The sequence below is a fragment of the Dunckerocampus dactyliophorus genome, chromosome 7, assembly GCF_027744805.1.
Source record: "Dunckerocampus dactyliophorus isolate RoL2022-P2 chromosome 7, RoL_Ddac_1.1, whole genome shotgun sequence".
NCBI lineage: Eukaryota > Metazoa > Chordata > Actinopteri > Syngnathiformes > Syngnathidae > Dunckerocampus > Dunckerocampus dactyliophorus.
In genome coordinates this window covers 1,182,847-1,204,563 of record NC_072825.1, presented here as the reverse complement: position 1 = coordinate 1,204,563, position 21,717 = coordinate 1,182,847, and the positions used below count along the sequence as shown (strand labels likewise).

At 40.2% G+C, this 21,717-nt stretch overlaps 1 protein-coding gene across 6 annotated transcripts in view; it reads left to right on the top strand.

Annotated features, from left to right (window-relative positions):
• Positions 1–21,717, top strand: part of dgkb (diacylglycerol kinase, beta) — a 77,418-nt gene continuing 55,701 nt past the window's right edge. The window contains exons 1-9 of one of the 6 annotated variants that reach the window (XM_054781148.1): positions 1–94; positions 211–410; positions 1,693–1,826; positions 10,709–10,785; positions 12,211–12,231; positions 12,918–13,065; positions 15,235–15,372; positions 17,071–17,120; positions 21,393–21,467. In XM_054781148.1, the coding sequence (XP_054637123.1) occupies positions 1,754–1,826; positions 10,709–10,785; positions 12,211–12,231; positions 12,918–13,065; positions 15,235–15,372; positions 17,071–17,120; positions 21,393–21,467 (582 nt within the window). In that variant the 5' untranslated portion in view covers positions 1–94; positions 211–410; positions 1,693–1,753. Of the gene's footprint in view, positions 95–210; positions 411–1,692; positions 1,827–10,353; positions 10,617–10,708; positions 10,786–12,210; positions 12,232–12,917; positions 13,066–15,234; positions 15,373–17,070; positions 17,121–21,392; positions 21,468–21,717 lie in introns of those variants that run through there. The other 5 variants (XM_054781149.1, XM_054781150.1, XM_054781152.1 and 2 more) reach the window with 5 other exon arrangements.

The following is a 21,717-nucleotide window of genomic DNA, read 5'->3' as shown; positions in this document are numbered from 1 at the left end:
CTTACCGCCTGCCGTGCTGAATGCTAACGCGGATGCTCCATTCACCCGAGCGAGAAGAAGAGGAGGAGGAGGACGCAAAAAATAAGGCTGGAGAGTAAGGAGTAGAGTGACCGGGGGGAGGGACGTGTGTGACGTGCGTGAGCGGGAGTGTGGAAAAGTGATGATTCTGCTCTCTCTCTCTCTCTCTCTCTCTCTCTCTCGCGACTGGAGGAAAACAAACAGCAAACCCTCTGACATGAAGTGTGGGCTGCAGCCGCACCGCCGCCTCTTCTTCACGCTCCACATCTGATTACACACTCCTGCCTCAGTATCCACTGGACCCATCACCGGGTCGTCTCCGTTCATCTGGAGGTGGACACAACTGGGAATATGACCGTGGACCTTCATCTCCTCCCTCGGATCTGCAGCAGGTGAGAATGTTGACGTTTCATCTCATTCCTGCAGCGCATGTGTGTCGCAGTGGCCGCCTGTGTGTTTGTGTGTGGATGCACCGGATCCTCCACAGTGCTGGACCACCGGAGCGTGACCACACAGCCGATAGAGCCAGCTGGAGACTTGTGTGAGGCTGCCGCTTATCAACTATGCCTCGGAATGAGAAGGTGCAGTGAGATCCGGCGGCAGGCGGGAGGCGGATTCCCACGCAAAATATGTGGCGCTTGCCTTTCCTTCACACAACACTTGTCAATAATTGATGCTGCTTGTGTTTATGCCTCTGCATCCAAAGATGGCTGATGCTCCTCAAGCTTCTAGTCATGTAAGCTTCACTGGACACACACCTGTGACACAAGGATGATGCTTGGTCCTGAAATCCCTAGAAGATGCTTTTCCCGAGCACAAGTGCATCATTCAAACGTTGCACCGTGACCGGCCCTAAGCGCTTCATTAATGCAGAAGCACTCGTGGGCTCAGTTGAAATTCCGGGCTGGGTTGGGACGCAGCACGTCGCAAGGCTGCGTTTCGTGCTGTCATCATAGCAACAGCTCTCAGTCTGACGTGAGTTGGACGCAGCCTTGAATGCACAAAACCAGGCAACTTGCACTTGTTGCATCAGGTCAGGATGCTGCACCGCTAGCACCGGAATTTAAAAATATATAAATATATATTTCCCAGCAATCTCAAATATCCATCTACTTGTTGTCATTTCCTAATGTGTCGTAGAACAAATACACAAACTGAGGGTCAGCAGTTTCTTATGCAGGTGGTCCTTGGGTTACAAATAAGTTCCTGCCTTAGACTGTAATGTAAGTTGCGTTTTGGTGTTAGTTGTCTCTTATTCAACAATTCCTTGACTTGTTTATCTGCGTATTATTGGGAGGAGAAACACAAACCTCACTGGGAAATGGATTCACAATAATAAGACCACTGCGCTGCTTAGTTATCACTTTTGCTTTCATAGGAGCAGGTCCTTTAACATGCTCAAGGATCCTTAATGGTGGTCACAACCAGGGATGGTACACGGTTTTGCCGTGCATTTTGCACTGTACACTGTCAAGGCTGCCCAAAAGGCCTCCCTGCAACGTAATGTCCCATTTTACACGCTGTACGTATTTCAAGTGCCTAAAATGGGCTAAGGCATATGTACATTTGATATATTTGTAGCGTGTCATCCTTCATTCCAGAGCTCTCAAATTTGATTGGACAATCCATGCCCTGGTTTCTGATATGAGGTTTTTCATGTTTGTGTTTTTGTAGCGTGTGAGGCGCCGCCCGTGTGTTGCTGTCTGGGGGGGATGCTCACCGAGGCCTGAGCACCATGATGAGTGGCCAGGATGCCTGGGTCACGCTGACCCCTGCCGAATTTGCCCTCCTGCAGGAGTACGCTCAATGTGAGTAGAAGTTGTAGGTTTTCTATCTGCAAGGTAATACAGCAAAGTACTACACTCGACAGTAAACCTTTATTGAAATGACATGTAGATTGGTTTAGCATCTAAACGACTGGAAACTGTCAGGGTGAAGATTGACCTAAAAAAAACCAGCCTGTACAGTCAAACTTGTCTATAGCGGCCACTAGAGGGAGTCTGCAAAAGTGGCCGCTATAGACAGATGGCCTCTATAGACAGGTTGGCGTCCAGTTTGAATGTTGACCAGTAGAGGAAAAAAGGGAAAAAAATAATAATAATAATGTTGACCAGTAGAGGGCACTGCGGACTGCGGATAAAAGTTGTACAGCACTACTAGGCTTGTTATTATCATGGTTCATGGTTTTAATTCATCCTGAACATGCATATGAGTCAAACAGTAGCACATCACATAGTACAATTCACAATTTTGCATGTCCAAAAAGGAGTAGGAAGAAGCAAAGCTTATTTAATCCTACCCCTCATCAGTTTCACATCAGTTGCAATACATTTATTCACCTCTTGTTCTTCCAAGTGTACTTTGTAGGTCTACATGACAATGTAGTGCAATCATAGCCAAGGTTTTTACTTACTAAAAGGAAGCTAGAGGCTTAATAATAACTGATAACTGATAAAATACTAAAGTAAAGTAAAGTAAAGTAAAGTAAAGTACAACCAAACTCAGTTTTGCTCCCGCTGCCGCATGCATGCTAGCATATGTTTTTTTTTTTTTTATTGTAGCGTCGCTGGGAGCACGTCCTGTTCCCAGCATACTTTGCGGTAATGTTTTGGTGCAAATGCTCTTAAAGTTACATGTTTGACCAGGAAATAGCAAGCTCAAAAGAAGACGGCTTTTTTTATGTGGAACAACTGACAGTTTGTGTGGATCTTGTGAATGATTGTGACTGAGCTAGGACTCAGTAATTAAAGTCTACACACGACGGCGTCATTGATTGAAAAACAAAACTTTTTCGTGCATGAAGCTTCTACTTGAGTTGGTAATTTGGCCGCTATATGCAGTCAGATATTGACCAAGGGAGACAAAATGGGTGGCCGCTGGCTGTGTTGGACAGGTGACTGCTATACACAGGGTCTATAACATGTAAATTTGCTGGGGGGGATTTTTCAGTGGCTGCTATAGGCAGGTGGCCGTTCTATAAAGGTGGCTGCTAAGACAGGTTTGACTGTATTTTGGTATTGTTTTCTTTCTTTCTTAGCCTCTTTTCCTAGCATGTGACTGTGCACTATAGTGTTTCCTAATAGGAGCACCTTTTATTATTATAGCAACCCTGTATCACTTTGCGCTTCGAATATCACGGTTTCTCAAAAATATATTAAGAAGTCATGCTTTTTTGTTTTACGGCTTATAAGTTTAAAAAAATATGCATATTTAAGCATATGTTACATATTTCTGGACTAAATTAAGTGCTTTCAATCATTAAAATGGCTAAATGAAGTAAAGACAATGTGATGATATGTGGTATTCTACCCTGGTCACTAGGTGTCAGTAATGTTACTGTAAAGTTGGGTGAGACACACAAGCACCAGGACAACAGGCTTTTACTGCAGGTTAAATGATGGATAATCCCTACCACACGCTACTGTTGTGGCCGCAACCCAACCTCAGCTAAAACTCAACTCTGAACCCCCGACGTCACTTCCTGTACCCCACCTTTACACATTTACAGCAACACACATGAGCACGAGTCTTATGTCTTATTTCAGGGGTGCTCACACTTTTTCAGCCTGCGAGCTACTTTTAAAATGACCAAGTCCCAAAGATGTACCTCCTACTATAAATATAGAAAATGTATACAGTATATTTACTTTATTGATCAAGGAAATATGAGTATGTATTTCTGTAGGTTCTACATGTATATCGGGGGTGCACGCACTTTCTCAGCATGCAAGTACAAGTCCAAATGATCTACAGTACCTTTTCTATAGAACATATATGAAATCTAACCGGTCAACTTTGAAATTCTATTGTAAATATTCATGATTAGTTTTTCACATTCACATTTTCAAAGTTTACAGGTCATCAAAGAGGTTTCTATCATAATTCCCTTCAATATGGAAATAAAGATCATTCCACATAATCCTAAATAGTTGTGTACTAGTGAGTGAGTACTGCTAATATGTCAGTCACGTTAGCTACGTAACGTTCATTAGAGCACACGGTTCATGTATTACATCCAGTTAGCATTTGCTAGCAAACATTACCGATGATATAAAGTCATTATTCAAAAGTCAATGCAGCCGAATGTTTCATTTCATCATGAAATAATAGTTTAAGAAATGGATGTGTGGAAAACAAGTATTTCTGTAGTGGAGTTCATGACGCAAAGCAAAGCCATCAAACTATACACTTTTTTTTCCCTTCATACTGTAGCTAGCCGCTACAAGTGCACAGACAACGTTTGTTAAGGCTACAAGCATCTTGCCGCTGAGTTAGTTCATCCGTAATCACAATCATAAAGATGAAAGTTGCATGTTCGTGTGTAGCTTGAAACGCTGCGGGGGAGCGAGCGCGAATCAGGAGGGGAGCTTAATGTCAGCTGACTGATGTCATATGACAACTACAAAGTGACGTTTACGCTACCTTGGCGATCTACCAGTAGCTCGCGATCGACGTAATGGCCACCCCTGTCTTATTATTTATTAACTTTTTCCGCGATATCATTTTCCAAAAATTACAATAATAATAATAATAATTACAAAATTTTTTTTTTATTTTTTTTTTTTAGTTAAATTGTATTTTTAGAATGTGCCACAAGCCAATAAAAAAACTGCCGTAGGCAGCAAATGGCCCCCGGGCGGCACTTTGGACACCCTAGTGTAGAGCTGTCAGGAGGGTTTGGAGGAGCGAGCCGGTGTAGCATACGGTGGCACCTACACGCAGCAGCAGCATCCAGGCTTTGTTCCAGTGTCTAAAATAGACATTTTTATCGGCGTCTCAATTACTCACACTTATTTGCAAAACCCCCACGAATAGCATGGCTCTGCTGTACATGCGATGGTATATATTTTTTTCATGCAGCACATTCTGCGGTCATGTATCTGCTTTCTCAGTGTACTCCTGCAATGGCTGTGCATGTTGATCATTCTCTGAGCTGGAGATGCTCAAGTGTTCTATGTGCACGCTGCAGTTTGAGTCGTGAGCGGTTCATCATGAGGCGGCCAGGATGAACCGCTCACGACTCAGCAGCCGCTCGGCAGACTGTTCCACCTCAGACGCCTCCGGTTTACGTTCCGCTCCGACGTAGCAGGGATGGAAAATGTGAGGATGTGCTGGCTGCAGGAAGTCTCACGCCACCCACGTGTACTTTGAAACAAACTTTGAGAAGTACTTGGAGCCCGTGAGGGCCGTTCCTTCCAAACAGTAGCTGGAGGAACAATAGATGACATGGATCCTCTGTGTGTTTTGCGTTGGCAGTGTCGGAGCGTGCCGTTTATTTCAAAGCTTTTATTTGCTAGTCTCCATCTCAAAGATGAATTGTCATTATTGATTTGCACCAAGCATCCCCTGGAGCTGCTCACGGCTGGTTTAGATGCTTGTGCTATTTCCCTTAATTGCTATGCACCTTTGCACACCATGTTGTGTTGTTCTTAAATCATTGACACACAAATTGTGAGTGTACACACACACACACACACAGGCGCACACACACACACACGAGGACGCTAAGCTTCAAATATTCAGCATTCTCATCTGTCTTTGGAGTGCTCAGGGAGCCATGCAGGTTTTATTTGCCTCAAAGACAAAACAACTCACCCAAGTAAGTGTTTGTGTGTTTGTGTGTCCCCTGCAAAACATTTCATGTTGAACACTGCAACAGGCCGAAATGAAAAACATTTAAAACATCATATGAGATTTCACCACGGAAAGTTTGGATGATCAGAAATCGAAGTGCAGATGCTCGATGTTGACTTTCTTACCCATGTCCGATATTCCGATGATGCCCAGCACTTCGTTACCCAGTAGTCATGTGTGGATGGATACTGAAATATCGATACTTCCGATACCAGCTCTTCATACTCGAAAATCGATCCTCAAATCAAAATATCAATACTTTTGACACTTCGGTCATTTAAGGTAAAGTTTGTCTTAAAAACGTTTGACTGTTGAAATGATGACCGATTGTAAACGGAGCAATGTGAAATTGTGAAACAAGTTTTCATTCTTATAATTGAGACTGTCACAATAACAAATTTTGCTGGATGATAATTGTGCTACAAATTATTGTCGATAATCGATATTATTGACATTTTTTGAGACCGTAGTTTTCATTGTTTATATAGCATAATAATGCGATTACATTGTATCAAAAGCAATAAACTGGTAAATAAAAAAAGAAAAAAAAACAACAAATAAATGACTCCTTGAGCAAAAATTGCACTTAAATTAAGCTCACATTCATAACCAACAAAAATAAAACTAGACCTTGTCTCTGTTAAGAAAAAAAAACCCCGGTCTGCGGGAGATTTGTGGGAACACAAGCCGGTCCGTGGGTCAAAAAAGGTTCTGGACCACTGGTGTAGGGCACAAAGAGGCGCTCTTTGCAGGACAATTTTTCTCATCGGAAAATAATGTAAATCCAATTAATTTGTTTCAGACACCCAAAATACATTTTATATTGAACAATTAGTTTTTTTGCCGCACGGTGGCCTCGTGGTTAGCATGTTGTCCACACAGGCAGGAGATGTGGAAGGTCTGGGTTTGTATCTCCATTTGGGCATTTCTGTGTGGAGTTTGCATGTTCTCCCCGTGTGTGTGTGTGGGGGGGGGTTTTCTCCGGGTACTCTGGTTTCCTCCCACATTCCAAAAACATGCACGTTAGCTTCATTGGAGACTCTAAATTGTGCATAGGTATGAATGTGAGAGAGGATGCTTGTTTGTCTATATGTGCCCTGCGACTGGCTGGTGACCAGTCCAGGGTGTACCCCGCCTCTCGCCCAAAGCCAGCTGGGGTAGGTTCCAGCGTACCCCCGCGACCCTAGTGAGGGCAAGCGGCATAGAAAATGAATGAATGAATAATTATAGTTTTATATGCAGAAAACAATGCAAAATAATTGGAAGTGACCAATAAAATGGCTAAATAAACATTGAACGTCATTTGTACCTGGACTGAAGACTTTTGTTGGTGAAGACAGCGAGGAGCGTAGAGGGAGGAGGCCATCTTTATATGTGAATCGAAGTGTTTCTTACCATTTTTATCAAATTGCTGGCACTTGCAACTTTCTTTAGCTCTATGGCACGGACGGTGAGTCAGCAGCGCATAGGGTGCTTTGTTTCATGTCCTGGAAATGGTAATGGTTTCATTTTATTTGAACATGCATACACGGTACAGTGGAATACATCACATGGTCCAATGCGCAGTTCCACATGTCCAAAAGGAGTAGGAAGAAGCAAAGCGTATTTAATCCCACCCCCCATCCCGTTCACATCAGTTGCAATATGTTAATCACTTCCTGTATATGATGTAACAGTGTGGTAACATAATTGTCTAGGTTTTTCGGAATAATCAGTATAATAATACATAAACAATACATAAACAAATAATATACAAAACAATAGACTAGGGTGTGCATTGCCTATTATCTGGCGATTCGATTCGTATCGCGATTCACAGGTCACGATTCGATTCGATTTCAATATATCCCGATACTTAAGTGCAAGGTGAAAGGTGGTGTTGCAGACTGTGTTTGAGGTTTCAATGTTGGGAGCATTGTCAGTAACTACCACAGGACGCCCCAATCCACCACAACTTCACGCAGCAAAGCCGCAATATTGTCTCGCGTGTGACTGTCATACGTCGGACGTGTGATGCGCTGCTACTGTTACGTATGACTCGGTGGCCCTGGCAGTCCAGGCATCACATGATAACACAACTCGCTCCGCAAAATGAAGGTCATCCAGCACATCGTATTTTTACTTCTTTGTACAATCGGGGCAAAGCAACGTCAGTGAAGTGTTGGCGGGACGGTATGGAATAACGGGGCTCTAAAGTGTTCATCACGTAACGAAAGCCATCACCTTCCAGCGAGCTCAGAGGGCGCATGTCTTTGCACATCTAGTAGGCACTGAGTGTTATTTTGGTGGCACGCGGTGAGCTTGAAGACAATTAGGCTAAATTAGCTTGTTCAAGAGTTATTTGAGACGAGTCGCTTGTTGTCCCTTTACCTCCACTTGGCCGTGATGTCTGGCAACACGTGCACGGAGGTTCGTGGTGTTTCCGCAGTATTTGATTCTCTCGTCACACATTTTGCAGATGGCGTAGCTTTTGTCATAATCTGGGCCCCCCCGTCTGTGGTGCCGTAAAAGCCAAAATGATCCAAATTGCAGATTTATAAATGTGCTTCAGAGCATCTCGTAATTCCCTCTCCATGTTGAAACTTTAGCTGTTCTCTAAACACCGCGAGAAGATAGTGTAAAGATACCGATCTGGAATAACTCTGGCGAGATGCTATTATTACTCTGGCGGGCTTGGGTGGTGTGCTGCCAACGCTGCCAGCTAGTGACCGGGAGTGTAAGTGCAGGACAGAAGGCGCTGCCATGAATACAATACCCCCAAAATACATATAAAAACATCGATTTGAACGTCTTTGAATAGATATGAGAATCGTGCGATGTAATATTGCGATATATCGCCGAATCGATTAGTTCAAGACTTCTTAGTGTCTTAGTCTCATCTTAGTGCTTTGTTTGAGTTCCTTACTCAGTCCGTTCCATCATTTGATTCCACATACTGAAGTGCTGTGGGTTTTTAGCGTCGTGGTGGCGTATAAGTGCTTTAAGTTGACTTCTTCCCTGAGATCATATTTCTCCTCTCTTGTAGAAAAGCATTTTATGTGTTGTGTTTTGGGTAACAGGTTATTGTTTGCTTTGTGCACAATTTTAGCTGTTTGAAAATGTACTATATCAGTGAATTTTAATATTTGCGATTTTAGAAATAAAAGATTTGTATGTTCTCTGTACGCGGCATTATGGATTATCCTAACTGATCTTTTTAGCGAGTGAAGATTGCATTTCTAGCTCTTACCGCATATCTCCACACGATAAGTTCGATATGGAAACGGCAGAAAGCAGTAAAGAGTGGAGTGATTTTTGGTCAAGGACACATTTTGCTTTATTTAGTATTGAGGTATTTCTTGCCACCTTATGTTGTATATTTTTAACGTGAGATTTCCCCCAACATTTCTATTTCTTCACCCTTTCAATGTCCACACCGTCAATTTGTATTTGTGCGTGCGTATCCTTTCTGCTCTTACCAAATAGCATTGTTTTATTTTGTCTGAGGTTCAAGGATAATCTGTTTTTATCAAACCATCTTTTTAGTATCGCCATTTCATGTGTGACTTTTTTTATTAGCTCTTGTGTACTTTCTCCGGAACAAAAGGCAGTAGTATCGTCTGCAAATAGTAGTAACTTAAGTCTTTCGTCACTTTACCGATGTCATTAATATTCAAGTTGAACAGTTTTGGTCCCAATATTGACCCCTGGGGTGCTCCGCACATAATATTTAAACATGCAGATGTGTATTCTCCTAGCTTCACATATTGCTTCCTGTTAGCTAAGTAGCTTTTGACGCAGTTCAAATTAACCCTCTGATTCCGTACATTTCTAATTTTGTAATTAGGATGTTGCGATGAATTGTATCAAAAGCTTTTGTCAGATCTGTAAATACTGCAGCTGCACGCTGTAGCGTTGGTATTTTCCTCTGTAATTTCCATCAGCGCCATGGAGGTTGGAACGTTAGCTCTGTATGCGTACTGGCTATCCGCGAGTAATTCATCCATTTGGCCAGCCTGTTAGTGAATTTCTTATTGATCATTTTAGAAAATTGTGGTAATAAGGAAACCGGTCGGTAGTTTGTAAATTGATGTTTGTCTCTGTTTTTGGAAATTGGAACTACTTTAGCTGTTTTTCATTTTTTCTTCTGTTTGGAAATGTACCAGTCTGGAATGATAAATTACTGATGCACGTCAGCGGTTCTACGATCTCGTTGATAACCCTTTTTATCGTTCCCATATCAGTTGATGTTTTTGCTTTACATTTATTGTCAGTGATTTCCTTTTGTGTTGGATCGGTGAGGAACATGGACGGATACAGACTAGTTTGTTATGCGCAACGTTGTACGAAAACCAACACGGTGTACGAAAACATACAACATTTGGGGGAAAGTCTTGGTGGGAAACTGGGGCGTTTAAAACCCAGGTTTGCCTGTACATTCCTGTTTGTTCATTTTTACCCAGATCCTCACCAACATGCTGTCCCGTTTCATGTGTGTTGTGTCAATGCTGTAGAAAAGGTGGTTCAAACAACAAAGCTGCCGCCTTAAGACTTTTGCACATTTTGCACACAGTCCATTTGGCTCGAAGGTTTGCTGAGCAATGTTTGCAGGGTGTTTTGCTCTAAATGGGAAGAAATAAAAACAAATGGAAAAAGCGTCGAGAGAACATAAAAGTGCACACACAAAGGACACACTTGAATGGGGGTGTTCCAGCAGGTTGAGGCTGTGGAACATTCTGGCTGCGGTATGACAATGGGCATCACCAAATGTCACATTCAGCAATGACTTTGTGCGTATGTGCATCACAATCATTGCTAACAGGAACATCTGCAGTGTGTTTTTCAAGCCTGACACTCTGCAGTCAGCCCGCACAATGTGACACAATCACTCCCCTCCATTATGGATCGCGTTGCCATGGCAGTCGAGAATGATGACAACCACTCCAGCAAGAGGTGGTCAAACGAGTCGTGAGGACGGTTCAGTGGTGATGAAATGGCTTCAAATCACACATGTACTGATGGTGCATTGAAAGCCACGCACTGTGACATGCTTGTATGTCTGCCATTTGTTGCTCAGATTCAACCAAGAAGCTGAAAGACGTGCTGCAGGAGTTCCATGGCGATGGCGTGCTGGCGAAGTACAATCCTGAAGAGGTATGTGCAACCAATTCTCCAATAGGAAGCCACAGATGGTCTTGGATTTTTTGAAGCTATGGTGGTGGGCAGCAGGGGAGGGCTGTGTCGTGCCACTGCGTCTGCAATTGCTGTGACAAATAATTGACGGTAGAAGCTAACACTGCTGGAACACAAGCACTTTTTTTTGGGCTGAAAATCAGCAAATTTGTGGGGGCGTGAATGCATGAGTGTGACTATGATAAATTAGGATAAATAATCTGTTCCACTTGTTCCACGCGTATCTTGCTTGCTGCTGTAACAAGTGAATTTCCCCGCTGTGGGATAAATAAATACAAATATTTTCAAGCTGTGGCCATCATAACACCAAGTATGAAAGGAAGTGCACCGCTGTAGAATACAACTGCAGTGGAACCTCAGTTTTCGTCATTAAGTGGTTCCAAAAGGAGCGACGAAAACCGGAATGTACAAAAAACCGAGGCAATAATGTAAATCCAATTAATTTGTTCCAGACACCCAGAAATATGAACAAAAAATACATTTTAGGGAGAATAACTATAGTTTTACAGGCAGAAAACAGTGTAAAATAATTATAAATGAGGAATGGATGGAATGTGAAAATGCTTTAAAAAAAAACGTGAAATTTCATAAAATATGACATTTTTTACTAATAGTAGGTCGTATTCAACCACAAAAAGACATGATTTGTTATATATTTTTGGAAAACCTGATAGAGTAAAGCTGTGAAATTTAAGCACAAAGTGGCGTATTTGTTACGCACAATATTGGCTGAAAACGCAGGCAGTTGTAATACGTGTTGGATGGATGGATGGATGGATGATGGATGGATGGATGATGGATGGATGGATGGATGGATGATGGATGGATGGATGATGGATGGATGGATGGATGATGGATGGATGGATGGATGGATGGATGGATGGATGGATGGATGGATGGATGGATGATGGATGGATGGATGGATGGATGGATGGATGGATGGATGATGGATGGATGGATGGATGGATGATGGATGGATGGATGATGGATGGATGGATGGATGGATGGATGGATGGATGATGGATGGATGGATGGATGATGGATGGATGGATGGATGGATGGATGATGGATGGATGGATGATGGATGGATGGATGGATGGATGGATGGATGGATGGATGGATGGATGGATTTAATCGCCAAGAGAAATTCACATTTCCAGCAGCTCTGCAAAAATGTCAGCATAAACTTAATCACTTCGTCACAAAATAAACCAATCAAGGCAAGACATGAGAGAAAAGAATAAGAAAATAGATCAAGAATAAATAAATAAATATAGAACAGATCACTTCAAATGTGCAGTGCGATAGTAGAAGGAATGTGTTGCGTTGTTATCAAAGAGACCTGTGCTGATCCATGCGTCTTTAATGCTTCTATCTCTGCAACAGAAACAGGAAATCCTCAGCCAGGTAAGCGTGACTTCCTCCTTTGTCTCTCGTCGTGTTGGTGCAAATACTGGCTCAAGCAGAAGGACACAGGGACAAGTTAACGCGTCACATAAATCAACAACTAAGCGCTAAACATAACACATAAGTGAAAACTGTTATTTTCAAGTGCCTGCAAGGCATGCTGGGTAGTCGGGTAGTCCAGCTGGAATGATATGAACTATGAACAATAAAACATTGGATAACAAGAGTATGTTAACTCCTCCTTGTTTACTTCTTTTGCAACAAACATGGCAAAATGTTGGGAGAAAGAGGACTACAAGCTACCCAGCATGCTTTGCGGCAGGACTATATAAGTGTTTTTTTATGGCATGCGTATTGTGTGGAGATATTTGTATGCCCACATGGTGCCGTAGGTAGGTTACTTTGTGCGTCTTGTGTGCTGACATGTTGTGTTTTGGATGGCTTTTCTCGTACAAGCTACAGGTTGCGTCTGACTATTTTGGCGACTCAAATGTGCCGCAATCGCACTGCAAGTCATGTTGCCTCACAAATAGATCCTTGCCTCCCACACTTGGTGCCAGAATGTGAACCCATCACATGTTTAACTCCAAAGAACAAACACATTCTTCCTGCTCCTTAAATACTGGATGTGTGTGTGTGTGTGTGTGTGTGTGTGTGTGTGTGTGTGTGTGTGTGTGTGGCTGCAGGAGATTGACTTTGAGGGATTCAAGGTCTTCATGCAGACCTTCCTGGAGAGCCAACTTCCTGAAGACTTCTGTCAACACCTCTTCATGTCCTTCAGCAACAAGGACCCCAAAGCCAGCCCGTCGTCCTCGGACAAGCCCAGAGTTGCTGGTGAGTGCGTGGAATAAACGCTTGACGCCGACACTCACTCGTCGTTTTGTAGACGCCGTACACCGTCACCCACTTCTTAGCTGCTTTACTTTCCATTTCATTTCTATTGATCGTCATTTCATTGATTTGATACTACGCTTGGAGGCTGCTGTGCAGTGATACTGTGTGGATAAAGTAGAAATATAAATGGCGGCATCCGAACACACTAAAAACAATGTTATTCTCGTACCACCACAATGTTTCCCACAGGACTGCAATCTATTTGTGGCGATGGCGGGTGACGTAATCATCAAATTTGCATAATTGGCTGTGATGCATTTGCAAAAAGGGAGTAAGAAAATCAAATTGCCTTGCCTGTGAGTGCTTTTAGATGGGCGCCGGCCCACAGCAACATCCACTGCTTCTTGACAAGAGCTACCGCGTGCTTTGACGTCAGACTCACCTGAAGTCTCTTCATTCCGTTAGTCCCTCCTCGCCTTTTGGAAAAAGAGTATATTGAGGGGGTCATTACTGGCTAAATATAGCGACAAAGTCGCAAAGATTTTGCATTATAATGGGTGTATGAGCAAGTGCCAAATCGATTAGTGGCGGGCCACCACAAATCAATGACATTGTATGAAATAATCGGACAGTTACGAGCTGACATTGACTTGAAAAGTAAGTTTGCTTTGCTGAAATAGATCAGACAGGCTGAGCAGTAAATACAGCATGAACATGAATATTCATTTGGTAAAAAGAACAATTGCCAGCTTATAGCGGTAACTTTTATGGGTCAAGCCTCGCAAGTTCCCAAGTGGCAAATTTATGACTTCCCAGCAGCCTTGAATGCAGCATAGCAGGTACGCGAAACATAGACCAGTGTTTAGCCTAGCATGTTTACGTTAGCATACTTGTGGCAGCTACTTTACCATCTTTAGAGCCTCTTGCCTGTTTAAAACAGGAGGTCCCAACCCGGGATCCACATTTTCCAATGGTCATTAAACTGCGACCCACTTTTATTTATTTCATAGTTATTTTCTATTATTTTTTTTACATTTTTAATTGTCATTTTATTTGGTATTTATTTTTATTGTATTATTATTTGCACTTTTATTTGTCATTTTAATTGATTCATTTTTACACCTTTTTAAGTCATTTTTATTTGTATTTATTTGTAGCATTTTCTACACTTTTATTTGTCATTGTTTTATTTATTTTATACATTTTGACATTTTTATTTCAGTCTTTTTAAAATGTATTTTATTAGTTGCACATTTATTCATGTAATTATAATTTTTATATGTTTTTACACTTTTATTTAAGTAATTTTATTTTATTTTATTTTTTTTGCATTTTTAAGTACATGATTTACATGATTTATTATTTTTTTCCACTTAGTCATTTTTATTTATTTTTTATCATTTCTTTTACACATGTATTTAAGTCATTTTAATTTATTTGTGTTGTTTTTTTCATTTTATGTAAATTTTTTTCATTCAATTGTATTTTTTACACTCATTTTTATTTATTTTATAATTTTTTACATTTTTATTAAGTCCTTTTTTTATTTGATTACTTACACTTCAGACATTTTCATTTATTTAATTGTTTTTTTAAAAACATTTAGGCCTTTTTTTAACATTTTATACTTTTTTATTTCTTCATTTCTGAATTTAATTAATTTATATATTTTCTACTTTTATTTAAGTCAAACCAAGCTAATTTTTATTTTTTTTAATTGAAACAAGAATACACATAATATATAGAATATATAATATACTGTATATAATTACTTTTAATGTCCGAAGTGCATTTTAAAGGACTTTATTGAGGCTTTTTGTCGAGGAAATGAGGAAGAACACGGGAAGTAAATGCATACAAATCATGCAGAAATCCAAATTAAACATAAAAGTGATATTTCACCAGAAGTCAGACATGAGTTGTTGGTTTTGTTTGAATAGTTTTGGGGGGGGGTTCATGTAATAACATATAACATCGTGTATGTGCAGACATTCACACCAAGCCTGAGTCAAAGGCAAGGCTCCATAATTTGCCTTTTGACTTTTAAAAGCGTGCCCCTCCCGCCATTGATCCGTCCCCCCGTGCGATGACTGATGTCAAGCCCCCCAGTCGACATGACAGACTTTCTGGACGCCGCTTTGACCTTTGTCCCCCTCACCCCCCACGCAGGGCTCAAGCTGATGAAAAGCAACTCCACCCCTCTGAAGATAAGCGCCCTCCCCAGTCCAGAGAGCACAGTGCAGCTCAAAGACATCGTGTGCTACCTGTCCCTCCTGGAAGGAGGACGGCCCGAGGACAAGCTGGAGTGTGAGTGTCCTCCATTCAGCTGATCATATCATGTATCGTATCGTATGGTATCGTATCGAACGTCATTTTATAGCAGCTCCGTTTGCTGGCAAATCTTAACTGCACTTTCACCCCATTTATTCCCAGCTTTAGCTTGCTTAATTGGACACCTGCCTTCCCCCTTCTTGGTCTGATTGCTCTCATTTACGTGCTCAATTATTCAGACGACTAAATAATTCATCATTCATTAACTGAGGAAGGCGGGAAGTCACCAGAGTTTGTCGGGCGGAGGGCTCCCTCTGCTGGCTGGTCTGACAACTTCAGGAGTTTTTGATCTCCATCAAATATAAACATATTGACCAAATTAATAAATTAGTCGTTTTTAAATGTAAAAAAAAAAGTGTGTGGTGAAATGGTTTGCTTCTTTCACAGCAATGAGTTGAACATTTGACAAAATAAAGGAATTAGGAATCAAGACATAATTTCATTGCCGTTTATTCTGTTCATTTACTGCGTTACAGTATGTAATAAAAGGTGGCCTCCGAGTGGAATCACTGCAGTACTTCAATCGTTTTCCCACCATTCCAGACAAAATGATTGAACTCTAAAATGTGAAATAATTCATTCATTTGTCCATTTGTTAATAGAAATATAATCAGAATGAATCAACCTCTTTTATTTATCCATTTAGTAAATACACATTTTATTTATTGGATATGAGATTTAATTCAAATGTATTTATGCATTTTTAATAGACTTACAAAATGTATTATTATGATTTCACTTTTGGATGATTAATTTTAGTGTAATTATCCATTTGATTGATTTTAAACGTGTACAAGTTTGGCATAAATAAAACTGTCCATGTGAATTTAGTGCGTTTAGTTCAAGAAGTATTTTCTGAATTTCAGCTCTTTGTCAATTTATTTAATGATAATTACATTCATTTGTGGATTTGATCCAAATACAATTATTTTTGATTATACTTCACTACTATTTTTATTTTATTTGTGGACGATTTGGTAAATGATTTCACATTTTAATGAATTTATTTTATTCTAGCTGTTTCATTTGAAATATGTTGATGGTTTTCTGAATTCCAGCTGAGCGTTTTATTCATCAGTTATGAAATATCACAACCGATTTGTGGATTTCTTTCAAATGTATTCGTTTCAGATTTTATTTCACTGTTTTAGTTTTAATCATTGAAATGTGTTGAGTTATTTTAATAAATATGTTTCTATATATTTTTGAAGTGCGTGTAATGTTTTATTTATTTATTTTGTCTTTATCAGTGTATTTCATGAGCATTTGATTAATTTCTCAATTTAATGTTCGCTTCACTGCTTTTTTATCTTTATTCAACAATTTTAAGAATTCTTTCACATTTTAATTTGTGTATTTTATTTTAATTATTCATTTGATTGATTGGAAATGTGTAGAATTCCGGCACCCAAAAAAGAAAACGTCTCTCCGTATGAATTTAGTGCGTGTCGTTGAAAACCAACTTTCTTCCTGTTCGACGCTCTTTGTGCCGTCATCTCCTCGTGATGTCACCAAGCCACGACCACAGCGGCCTTGTGACTTCTAGTCTCCATGGTGATCCGTGATCGGCTGAATGGATAAATGTTATGCAGCTTTTCAAGGTTGCCGGCAGAAGCGCATGATGTTTGCACTCGAGGTTAACTTTTCTCCTTTTCTTTGTTCTTGTCCACACAGTCATGTTTCGCCTCTATGACACTGATGGGAACGGCTCTTTGGACAGCTCGGTACGGTACAGCTGCTTATTTTAATCTCACTTTTGTTTTGTTCAAGTCATAGTAGTAATAGCAAGTCCTATCTTAAAGCAGTGATGCCCAAACTTTTTCCAGCGGGGGCTATAGAGTAAAGTGGAAAGTGAAAGGATGCTCGGGCCACTGTGATATTTGGAAAGATATGCCAAGAAGTTTCATATAGACTTCACGAAAAAACCTGCACCTCAGCTTTGTCACATACTGGAGGTGAAAAAGCCAATTATCACCATCAACTTCACTCTCAGCTCTTTATTCACACATTTTTGCTGTGTTTTAAATTTATTTTCCTAATATAAGCAGTTTTGGAATATTTGGACTTTATTCCAATAATATTTTTTCCAAAAAACTTTTTCCCCAACCGATTTTTCCAAAAAATTATAACTTTATTTTGTTTGTTCTTCGAATATTCTGACTTAAAACACTTTAATATTTCAACTCTATGCTACTATTTGTTACTTTTTTACTTTTTCATAGTATTACAAGTTTCTCCTCGTAGAATGCAAATTTTGTATTCTTGTAAAATTACAGCTGTTTTTTTTTCTAATTTCTGCTGCTATTTTTTACACTTTCTTTTTTATACATTTTCTTGTCATAATTAAGATTTTATTCCCATATTTATTATTTTTCATGTTCATTCTCATTGATGACATCGGCTTCTTTCTTTGCTCTTTTTTCCCATTTTTGCGCTTTTTTTGTTGTTGTTAAATTTTCCAAATTTTTTAACTTCCTTCTCAATGAAAGTATAAAATAATAATTTTCGGAATGTTACGACTTTTTTCTCACAATATTAAACCTTTTTCTACAACCAAATTTTCCCGAAAATTACGACTTTATTTTGTTTTGTTTGCTTCTCATAATATTACAACTTACGACTTTCTTTAATATTTAAACTTTACACTACTGAAATTATTTTTATTATGAATTCATTATTATTATTATTATTATTATTGTTACCAACAGAAACAACACACTAAAATGGCTTGTTTTACATCAAAATATCAAATACTGTATAACACCATGAACTATTTACAATTTTCACATTTGGAACTAAACTGTGCGTGCGTGCGTGTGTGTGTGTGTGTGCGTGCATGCATTAAAATGTCCCTACAATGCGTAACCTTCTGCACGCTTGTTGATTTCCACTTCCTCCTTGCTGTTGAGTGTGTTTTTACATGCTGATGATCCATGCCAAGCTCTTATCAAATGCACTTCTGCCCCCTTGTCTGCCCCCCATCTTTACGGCTTAAAACTGCTCTAAATGTGACATCTCAGCGTGCAGTTGCCTCTTTTTGTCTGACTTTCGCCATGACCTTTGCAAAACAACTTAAAAGATGTACGAATACGTCTTTGGTATTGAATGAGTTCATTTCGTAAAACAACTTTAGAATTTTGGCTATGTAACTTCAGAAACTGAAATCACGTTTTTATCATAATAAGTGTCTCATAAAATCACGACTTTTTCTTCTTAGATTACAAATTTTTCCGTTAATATTTTGACTTTATTCTTGTAAAATGACTGCAGATTTTTCATTTTTGCTGTTTTTTTTTTTTTTTTTTTTTTTTTAGTTTTCTTGTTCAATCACGTTTTTAGAATGTGCCACGGGCTGCACCCCTGTTTTGAAGAGAATATTTTCTGGTAGCGCGCTACAAGTAAATTTGGTGCTAGCCGTTTGCCCCCGCTCATAAACACATAACGCAGCTGGTCTGCCAGAGAATAAGAAGATGTGGCAGGAGGGACTGGTGAGGCCAACTTAGCGACTTTGTCAGTGTCTTTAGCCAGCAATCAGCCCCCTCTAGTTACTCTTTTTCAAAAAAGCGACAAATCCAGTGGAGAGACTTTCGGCTACTCTGACATAAAAGCACGAATCAACGTCTAAAAGCACTCACAAGCGGCTCCGTCTTGTTTGTGACTTTCAAATAACAACGAAAAGAAGTCATTTGTAGTTCTAAACATATTTGTTTCAGTTTTTGCTGATCTGTCATTAATAATGATGCAAATTTGTGATAAACACGCTTTCATAGCCTCACAGTTACAATGCGATGCTTTGAAAGTCTACTCAGTTCAAATACGGGGGTGTGAAAAAGTGTTTGCCCCTTCCTGATTTCTTTTTTTTTTTTTTTGCATGTTTGTCACACTTAAATGTTTCAGATCATCAAACAAATGTAAATATTAGTCAATGACAACACAACTCAACACAACATGCACTTTTTAAATGAAACTTTTTATTATTAAGGGAGGAAAAAAATCCAAACCCACATGGCCCTGTGTGATCCCCCCTGTTAAAACATAACATAACTGAGACTGAGATCTATGAGTGTGGTAAAGGTTATAAAGCCATTTCAAAAGCTTTGGGACTCCAGCAAACCACAGTGAGAGCCATTATCCACAAATGGACAAAACATGGAACAGTGATGAACCTTCCCAGGAGTGGTCAGCCAAACAATATTACCCCAAGAATGCAGTGACGACTCATCCAAGAGGTCACAAAAGACCCCACAACAACATCCAAAGAAGTGCAGGCCTCACTTGCCTCAGTTAAGGTCAGTGTTCATGACTCCACCATAAGAAAGACACTGGGCAAAAACGGCCTGCATGGCAGAGTTCCAAGACCAAAACCACTGCTGAACAAAAACAACATTAAGACTTGTCTTAATTTTGCCAGAAAACGTCTTGATGATCCCCAAGACCTTTGGGAAAATACTCTGTGGTCTGACTTTTTGGAAGGTGTGTGTCCCATTACATCTGGCATAAAAGTAATGTCGCATTTCAGAAAAAGAACATGATAGCAACAGTAAAACATGGTGGTGGTAGTGTGATGGTCTTCAGGACCTGGAAGACTTGCTGTGATAACTGGAAGCATGAATTGTGCTGAAGGAGAATGTCTGTTGGTGTTGTGAATCTGTTGGTGACCTCAAGCTGAAAGCAACTTGGGTTCTGCAGCAGGACAATGATCCAAAACACACCAGCAAGTCCACCTCTGAATGGATGAAGACTTTGGAGTGGCCTAGTCCAAGTCCTGACCTGAATCCTATTGAGATGCTGTGGCATGACCTTTAAAAAGGCGCTTCATGCTGGAAAAGCCTCCAATGTGACTGAATGACAACAATTCTGCAAAATTCCTCCCCAGCGCTGGAAGAGACTCATTGCAAGTTATCACAAACGCTTGATTGCAGTTGTTGCTGCTAAGGGGGCCCATCCAGTTATTAGCTTTAGGGGGAAAATCACTTTTTCACACAGGACCATGTAGCTTTGGATCTTTTTTCTCCCTTAATAATAAAAAGTTTCATTTAAAAAGTGCATGTTGTGTTGAGTTGTGTTGTCATTGACTAATATTTACATTTGTTTGATGATCTGAAACATTTAAGTGTGGCAAACTTGCAGAAAAATAAGAAATGAGGAAGGGCTTTGAGTGCTGTGAAGGTGAAAGAGCATTTGCCAAGGGGGCAAACACTTTTTTCACACCGCTGAATGTGACACAGCTAGCGAGCTAACCCATGAAAATACTTCCCATACTTCTGCAATTCTCCATTTTTAAGGTGAACCAGCTAAAAAAAGCAAACATTGTGCACTCTCGTTGAGTAGTGAGTAGAAGCGGTTAAATGGAAGGCTTGCAGTAGAAATGGTGGTGGGTGGACACATCCCGTTATTAGCGTCCGTCATTGAGGGTGGGGGGGAGACGGACCAGAGTGGGGAGAAGCAGCACCAGAAAGGTGCATTTACGCATATGCTGTACTTTTCCAACGTGTGCGGAGCGTGATCATGTGGTTAAGAATCTCAGCATCACACGTCTTGGTAGTAACGGAAGAATGGAAAGGCAGCCACTGTCATTAAAGCCGGAATCGGCGTCTGAGCTCCTCCCACTCCTCCTCCTGTGACGTTCCCAGCCTGTTATTACCGTCCACTCACATTTAGCAACATCAGCTTGGAAGGCTGCAAAGCACTGCAAGATAAATACTGTCTTTACATGTATTATTAGTGTGTGTGTGTGTGTGTGTGTGTGTTTATATACACTACTCGCACACAGTTGGGAATATTCCGCTTTGGGGTGAAATTTTAGGATGAAGCTTAAAAAAAAACATTGACACAGCAGAACAGGAAGTTATGTGAAAAGTAGAGAAACCTCCAACGTGTGTATTCTAAAGTTCAGACAAGGTCAAATGAAGACGACCTGTAAAAGCTTATACTGCATTTGACCTGCATTCTGAAGTGAAAGTGGAAGATCACATCACTTTTTGTGATGACTGCAGGAGCTGGAGCACATCATATCCCAAATGATGCACGTGGCCGAGTACCTGGAATGGGACGTGACCGAGCTCAAACCCGTAAGAACCCAAACCTCACTTGGACGCGCTTATTTATGTCGTTTATTGTGGTAAAAAGCAAAAGATGCAAGATATGGGCCAATGTTCTGTTTCACTGTAACTCTATGCAGGTAGCATCAAAATAATAATTAGAATAATAAGAATAAAATCAAAATGTAATTTAATTTTTTCAAAGTGTATTTATTTTAATTGAATTTGAAATACAGTAAAACAGGAACCAAATGCCTTTTATATACAGTCCCTCAACTAT